Source organism: Epinephelus fuscoguttatus, linkage group LG19 (assembly GCF_011397635.1).
Source record: "Epinephelus fuscoguttatus linkage group LG19, E.fuscoguttatus.final_Chr_v1".
Taxonomy (NCBI): domain Eukaryota; kingdom Metazoa; phylum Chordata; class Actinopteri; order Perciformes; family Serranidae; genus Epinephelus; species Epinephelus fuscoguttatus.
The window spans coordinates 19,168,795-19,176,489 of record NC_064770.1 but is presented as its reverse complement, the minus strand read 5'-3'; the positions used below and the strand labels follow the sequence as shown (position 1 = coordinate 19,176,489).

Genomic DNA, 7,695 nt, shown 5'->3' with positions numbered 1-7,695 from the left:
AACCTGATTCCTGTAAAACCCGCCTGCAACTGATCAGTAATCAGATTTTTCTTCTGGCCCTTACTCTGCTGTGTTGAGTGAACTCACCCATTTCCTGCATTCAGTGCTCATTTGAAAATGTAGACTCAGTGGCGGGAAGACAAACTTCTCAACGACTTATCGCAATCTGATTGCCAAAATTAATGTTGACATTGTACTTTTTCTGTAAACCATAGATGGTCAGGTTAAGATGTGTTACTTTTGATAGCCTCCAGCATCTGTATGAAGAGAGGGTCACCTCTAAAGCTCGACTTATTTTCTCAGACTATAGTTTTAGTTTTAGATGCTTCTACAGGGAGGAGGTTTTGCCTCCCTAAATGTAGCACTAAGTGTTACAGAACATCCTTTGTTCTGTCTGCTATCGCTTATCTTAACCAGCAGTGACCACTGATTGTCCTTGAATTATCCCTGACAGTGTGTGATTCTGGATTCTGTGTGTTATGTATTGTATTGTTTGTTTTGTTTGACTTATGACCACTGTCTGTATCACAAATTGCCCCCTGGGGACATTCAAGTTTTACTTTACCTGACTTCACCTTACCTTACCTTAGATATGTAAAATTGTTAAGTTTCCTGTGTTACATTTATTGAGCATAGCATTAGTTCAGGCAGGACACGAAGTCAAGCTCAGCTCAAATCAGTCAGCTGATAGATCACATGATTCCTTTCTATGCAACCAACTGGCGAATCTCATTCAGGGCGCCCTATTTAAACTGCTCTGGCCTGCCTACTGTTGCTGCTTCCTCTGCAAGCTGCTTTGCAACCCGCCTCCATCCCAGCTCCTCCTTTTCATGTTGTGTCTGACTTATCAATGTCATTACTGTTTGTCATTGATGCTGCTCTGCTTTGTTCCCGGGGGTCTTTGCTGCTGCTCTCCCTGCCTTAGGCTTTCCATGTAGGTGCATGGAAGGGCAGAAAGGTTTGCGCTTTCTGCCTCAGGCTTTCCTCATTTGCACGTGGAAGGACAGACAGGTGTGCTCTCTCTGCCTTAGGCTTTCCATGTAAGCGCATGGAAGGCCAGGGAGTTAAGCTCTCTCCACCTTAGGCTTTCCACATATGCACGTGGAAGGGCAGACAGGTGTGCTCTCTCTGCCTTATGGCTTTCTATGTAGCTGCATGGAAAGGCAGAGGTGTAGTCTTTCCACCTTATGCTTTCCACTTAGGTAAGTGGAAGACACTTTCTGCGTAGGCCTAGGAAAGGTAGAGAGGCCCCAGAACAGAGCCATACTGCCAAATATAATACTGCAAATGGAAATTAAGGTTTCTTTGACAAAAGTGTTCCTGACTGCTGAAGTGCTGAAACTTAACAGGTCTGCTGCTGTCTGCTGCTTGGCAGACATCACGTCATCCACCATCCTTTCTTCCTCATGATGAGGAACTCAGCTGATATACATGTAACGTTTAAAAAAAATGCTGATATGATGCATATTGCACAAATGTGACATATCCGTGCCTTGCAGAAATGTACAGTGCCAGCATTTTATTGTGGCTAGTGGACTGCTGGTCAACAAGAAAAATCCAGTTTGCTCAGTTCTAGGTGCTTCTGCAGGCGCAACACTGCAACAGTCTCCTATTGTTGCAGCTCTGTGTATTGCATTGGCAGCTTTGACAGCTCTGTTCAGTGCTACATCAGAACAGGATGTTTGTGCAGTGGTGTCTCAGTCTTTGTCTAACCCTTAGCTAACTACATGCTTGATGTTTTGGAATCTTTCAAAAAGTCCATTCTCGGTTGAAGCCTTTTGGACTTCACGAAAATCTTTAGCAACCTGTCTTTCTTTCTGGTTTCACTGTCTACTTAGAGTAATGCTCCGAGGGCCAGATGTTGAGGTTTCTCCCAGATGGTACATGGGACCCCCTTTAACCTTCCAGCACTTTGAGCTTGTTGTGTATCTCCTCAGTCTGGGTGTTGTGATGCCAGCAGATCAGATGAGGAGTGATGTAATGATTTCTCTCCTCAGTGCAGCTGGAGTTTTTGTCAATCTTCTGAATTTTATTCCTCAGTAGAGGGTGCAAAATAAGGTCAGGCTTCACTGCTAAGCCTATAAACCATGTGAGAAAACAAAGTTTGTGCCCTTTAACCCTTAATCCAGGTTGTGCATGACCATTTGGTTGACAGTGGCAATTAACAGTATATAAGGGCCATGGCAAAGGTCTGGACAGTCCCGGTTGGTCAAACAAGCAGGGGAGACCGGAAGTACTTGTAACATTTTTTGACATTTCTGTCTGTCACTTGGATTTCTTTTAAGTCAGTGTGTTCAAAAAGTAGTATAAAGTAGTAACACGTGTCTGCTATTAAATGGTGAAGCTGTTATCTTTGTTACACAAACAGAAAAAGCATGGTTTAGTCTTGAACACAGGGAGTGGAATGTTCTAATTCACTCCATAGTCTGGGTCAGTTCTAACATAGCCTGGGGTTAAATGTAACATTGAAAAGTCACAGTGGTAAAATTTTGCTCTGGGTATTTGCACTAACAACTTCCATGTAAGATATCTACATGTACACATTAGGAACGTTGCTCCGACCTCGTCACGTATCGACGTTTGGTCATGGAACTTGTACGTCCAGATAAAACGTGCAAGGTACCCTGGGTGCGTTGGTTGTTGACGTTCTGGGACGCCATGTCAAGTTCTGCATGTTACATGCATTGTCTTCTTTCAAAATACACTTCCATTTTCACAGGAAATTTACCATTTACATACAGTCTCTTTCAAAATAAATGCACTGCATCAGTCACCAGCGCCAACTGACGTTTTATCTCCTCCAACAACTAACGCGCGTGGTTGAGTTTAGGCAACAAAAGCACGTTAGAACAGGGTTTGGCTTTATTATCTTACGGGATGCGAGCACTGCACTCTTGGGTGAAGGTCAGTGTCTGCTGGACCCATCTACCACCCCTCTCACCCGCTCTACTTGGACTTTTGTACCACCACATTTCCCCCTGACACCACTGAGCACAGTTAAACTATAACGGATACTGGCCACGTCATGCCGATGTTATAGGACGACTTTTTTCGTCAGTGTCTGGCAAGGTACGAGGTGAGTTATAACTTGCCCCTGGTTGGAGAAACTGAAAACTTTACAACATAGATTTATAATAATACATAGATACTGGATCTGGGCGGCACGGTGGTGTGGTGGTTAGCACTCTCGCCTCACAACAAGAGGGTTGCTGGTTCGATCCCGGGCGTGGGAGCCCTTCTGTGCGGAGTTTGCATGTTCTCCCCGTGTCAGCGTGGGTTCTCTCCGGGCACTCCGGCTTCCTCCCACAGTCCAAAGACATGCAGATTAGGGACTAGGTTAATTGATAACTCTAAATTGTCCGTAGGTGTGAATGTGAGCGTGAATGGTTGTCTGTCTCTATGTGTCAGCCCTGCGATAGTCTGGCGACCTGTCCAGGGTGTACCCTGCCTCTCGCCCGATGTAGCTGGGATAGGCTCCAGCCCCCCCGCGACCCTCAAGAGGATGAAGCGGTTAGAAGATGAATAAATGAATGAATGAGATACTGGATCCCAAGATGGCGCCTATCCATTCTAATGAAATTGCTCACCTGGCGCAAATGCTAAAAAGTTACTAGCCTCCTGGTTTACTTACATGATATGCAGCTCACTGAATATGCACAGAAATGTTTCTCCTGCTGACCCCACCTGTAAGTTTGCACTCAGCTCATAGACTTTACATTGCGATGATGTCACAGATTTTTAAAATGCTTTCCTTGGCTCTAGGAAATTTTTACAAATATAAAACCTACATGGATCCTGGAGCAGCAAAACCTTATAATAGACAGTCATTTTTGACTATGTTTGCAGTTTGAAGTATCCTGTCAACGATTTTACAGACATTTCTGTCATAATAGTGGTCTATGGGGAAAATGCTTTTTGGGCTATAAAGGATTTGGGTGGCCACCCAAAAAAATTGGCAGCAAGGCTAAGCAGCGTTTCTGGAGGCCTATGTTATAACTGTCCCGTGTTACAACCTTCCCCAGTCACCCCTGCATGCAAATTTTAGCACTCTGCCCTGCAGAGGGCAGTGGGCAAACCTATTATCGAACCCATTCGAGGGTTTTGACCATGCTCATAAAATGGATTACAATGCATAATCTTCACTCCACTGACTGTCCTGAATTTCATGAAGAAGCCTGAGCTGACAGCACGGTGATGGATATGCGACTTGTGAGTGAAATAACATAAAACCCGAGGACTTTTGAAACTTTTTAAAAAGCTGTTACGTCCAATTTCCTTCAGTATCATACACCATGATTTTGTCCTCATTTTGGAGTCACCAGTCAGGCTGAGTTAGCTGTGTTGCAAATGTGCTTTGATGCACTCCAACAAGCGCAGTCAGAATTAGGACGCATTCTGTATAAGTCGGTCCCATGAGGAGATACTGAACTGAAATGTAAAAATGTAACAGATTTGTTGATGTGAAGCCGTGTCTGAGCGTCTGTGTGTGAACAGCAGATTGCTCCGTGTGCCTCCTTGCAGTGAATTGAGCGAAGGTGAACAATAGTCACAGTAGCGCTGGGTGTGAGGAATTACCATAATTCTGAGTTACAAAATAGAATTATTCAAAAATGTTACAAAGCAATATGTCCTATTTTGTTTTTAAAATGGAGCTTTAGTTTCGTTAAAGAAACAAGTTGGGGCTATAAAGTATACATGAGATGTGATATGATATGATTTCCCCTCTGCAATTCCAGACTCCATGCTTGGGAATACTTTTAAGAGAGCCTTCAAGATTAACTTTTCACATCACTTTAATGTCATCCAATAACCCAGACGTAATGCAATCTGCATAATAATCTATTATCCATATCATCCATCCACTTTCAACTTCATTTCAACAACCTGTCAGTGTGATTTATACTTCCAGTCTTTGTTAAATTGGGTAAATAAAAATGTTCAAACACCAACAAGCAGTACCCTTGACTTGACTTTTCCTTAAAACCTTCCAGCCTGATCCCTCTGTTCCTCCCCCCTCTTTGCCTTGCTTAAGATCAATGTTTTCCGGCCTGAAATAAGGAGATTACCCAGGCACACTCTCCCACCCTCCCCCAGCTTTTCAGCATGCTTGCACTGGATCAGGTTCTTCTTCAAATTCTTCCCTGTAACTCATGCTCTTGTGCATCCCAATTATGTCTCTGTTGTGGCTGAGAGAATCAGGTCATTTCTGCACTGTAGGATCAAGTGTCACCTATAATCACTTTGTCTTTCAGACCATGCAAATAGGTCTACTTAGGCCTGTCTCTGCAAAACAGTTGTCTGTGGGGTGTGATGTGGTTTCTACATCCTAAAACCCTTTGTGTGTAGCACTGGTTCAAAGCTGCACCACTCCCTCTCATGTCAGAAGTAAAAGTCACATTTGCTGATATATATTATTCTGTATAATATTACATTGTATTTTAAAATATTCAGATGAGGCATGAAGAAAAAGCCATTACAAAATAGAATAATTTATTTTAGAGAGCTACCATGAATAGGTCCATAATGTTTCCTTCATGATGTATACAGTGATGTTCACATTAGAAATTTGACAGATGATGTTTTGGAGCGACTGTCTAAGTTTATACACTATGGGTCCACCTCCAGCACAGCAATGTCCCATTCAACTTTTGTAAAGAACCAGCATATTCAAAAAGAGTCGTAGAAAACATCTCACCATACCATACTGTATGTATACGTCTGCACGGCGAGCATAAAACACATTTTCAGTCATCATACCAATGCCATGTTACACTGTAACACGTTGAACACACATGAACTCACATGACGATCCTCAGTGATGCATTTCATGTACAATACTTGTGTCCTGTTGCTGTCAGTTCTTAAATAAAGTGTCTTAAATAAACATTAAGCTGACCTCGATTGTAAAGTACATGCCAGCTTTATTTTGAAATCTTACTTCCTGTAAGTTTCATGTCTTTTTTTGTGGTGTTGTCAGGAGAAAAAAACACATCCTGTAAAAAAAAGTTTATAGTGTGGTGACTGCTCAGTATGTCTCAGTAACCTGTTCAAAGACAGTTATTCTTGTACTTCTTTGACAGCTATTAATAGCGTCACGTTTGATGTGGTCGTGATGAGATATAATCATTTGAACCAAGAAGAGTTGTGCTTTTGGTTCACAGTCAAGTTCTGTGCGTAACATAAAAGCAAACAGATGCACATTGAGAAAGTTGTTGTTTAGCTTGTATATCTACTGACATGAGCACCAGCACACAGTCAACACATTCCCCAGAGACTACTATAAAGGTGCCACAATGCTTTAATGTGATTCATAACATTGTCACTAGTGATGTTCTGAAAATGTTTAGCTTGAAGCTGATTGATATAAATATCTGGTAAACAATATGAGACATAGTACATATAGTAAACACGTAATGCAGTTCCAACAATGATTAGGCAGAGTGAGAAAGTAAAAGGCAGCCGAGGGCCATGGTGACCACAAGTGCCTCTCTCCAAAGTCAGAGTCCATTTCTCACTATCAGCTTGTCCTTTGTCCAAACATCACATTATTCCATCAGAGTTGGTTTTTTCCATTGTCTCAGCCTCAGCAAACCAAGTGGTCCGTACTCTATATGGTTCTAAGGTGGTTGTTTTTTCATAAAGCTCTCATATTAAACAATAATACAGTGTTTTAAAACAAGGTTTCCTTTTTTTTCCAGAACCTTGGGCTCTGTTCTCCCTTGTTTACATGGTTGTACCTTGAAATAAATTTACTTAAGCAACGCATAAAAACTTTCAAATGATTGTCTTTTCATAAAATACATATCACATGGATTTACCAGTCATACGCGCAACACACAATCATACACACACTCTTCACAGAGGAGAAAACGCTATTCAAGATGCCTGCAATGCTTAATATTGAGCAACAACTCTGTCAAATAGACAGAAAAAAAAATGAGGAAAAGGAGCAAAATACAAATAAACCAACAACAACAAAATCAAAGACTCGTCCTCAGGGTCCTGTTGTTATTGGAAGGAGAGCTGTGTGTCAAACAAAAGAGGAGAAGCCCGCGGTAGGTGCCTGAGCGGCACAGCCCAGGCTGCTGGGGGGTCGGTAGAGGGTGCTGTGCTGGCTGGGGGGTTCGGAGGACAGCAGGGAGGGGGTGGGAGTCCGGCTTCCCTTCGACCTGAACAGAGTGCCCTGGCCCTGGCACTGGGGCTGCGGGGACGGGGCACTCTGGGGGAGGAGAGGGGGCAGAGGGGGCACGGGTGGCGGGTGCTGCCGCGACTCCTGCTCCACCAGGGGCTCGGGCTGGGCGTAGCCGTACGCCGGCGGACGAGACACGCCCTTCTGCTGCCGCCGCCAGGAGTTGTAATAGGTAGGGTCACTGATGTAGTGGTTGACAAAGGAGTGGGTCTTCTGCCGACTCTGATCCATCTCATACTCGCTGTCGCTGCCCTGCGAGTCAACCAGGACAAAGGGAAGACATTACTACACAGACATATGTTCTCAAATCAAAGCTAGTTCTAATAAAGCAACCTTGACTGCACAATACTGGGACATACCACAGCAGGATATATCTACAGAGAGACAACTGGAGATCTATTAACCCATTCATGTGTGACTCTATGGGACAAATATTCACTTCTATTGAGCTTCTTTCACACACAGGAGCTCACCCATAGCTTTGTGGAGCACAGAAGTGATAAGTG

General features: G+C 43.4%; 1 protein-coding gene across 3 annotated transcripts in view; it reads right to left on the bottom strand.

Moving 5' to 3' along the window:
* Positions 1 to 5,524: 5,524 nt before the first annotated feature.
* Positions 5,525 to 7,695, bottom strand: part of sdk2a (sidekick cell adhesion molecule 2a) — a 97,030-nt gene continuing 94,859 nt past the window's right edge. For all 3 annotated transcript variants that reach the window (XM_049561897.1, XM_049561898.1, XM_049561899.1), the window contains exon 45: positions 5,525 to 7,441. In XM_049561897.1, coding sequence (XP_049417854.1) covers positions 7,031 to 7,441 — 411 coding nt within the window. In that variant the 3' untranslated portion in view covers positions 5,525 to 7,030. The remainder of the gene's footprint in view (positions 7,442 to 7,695) is intronic.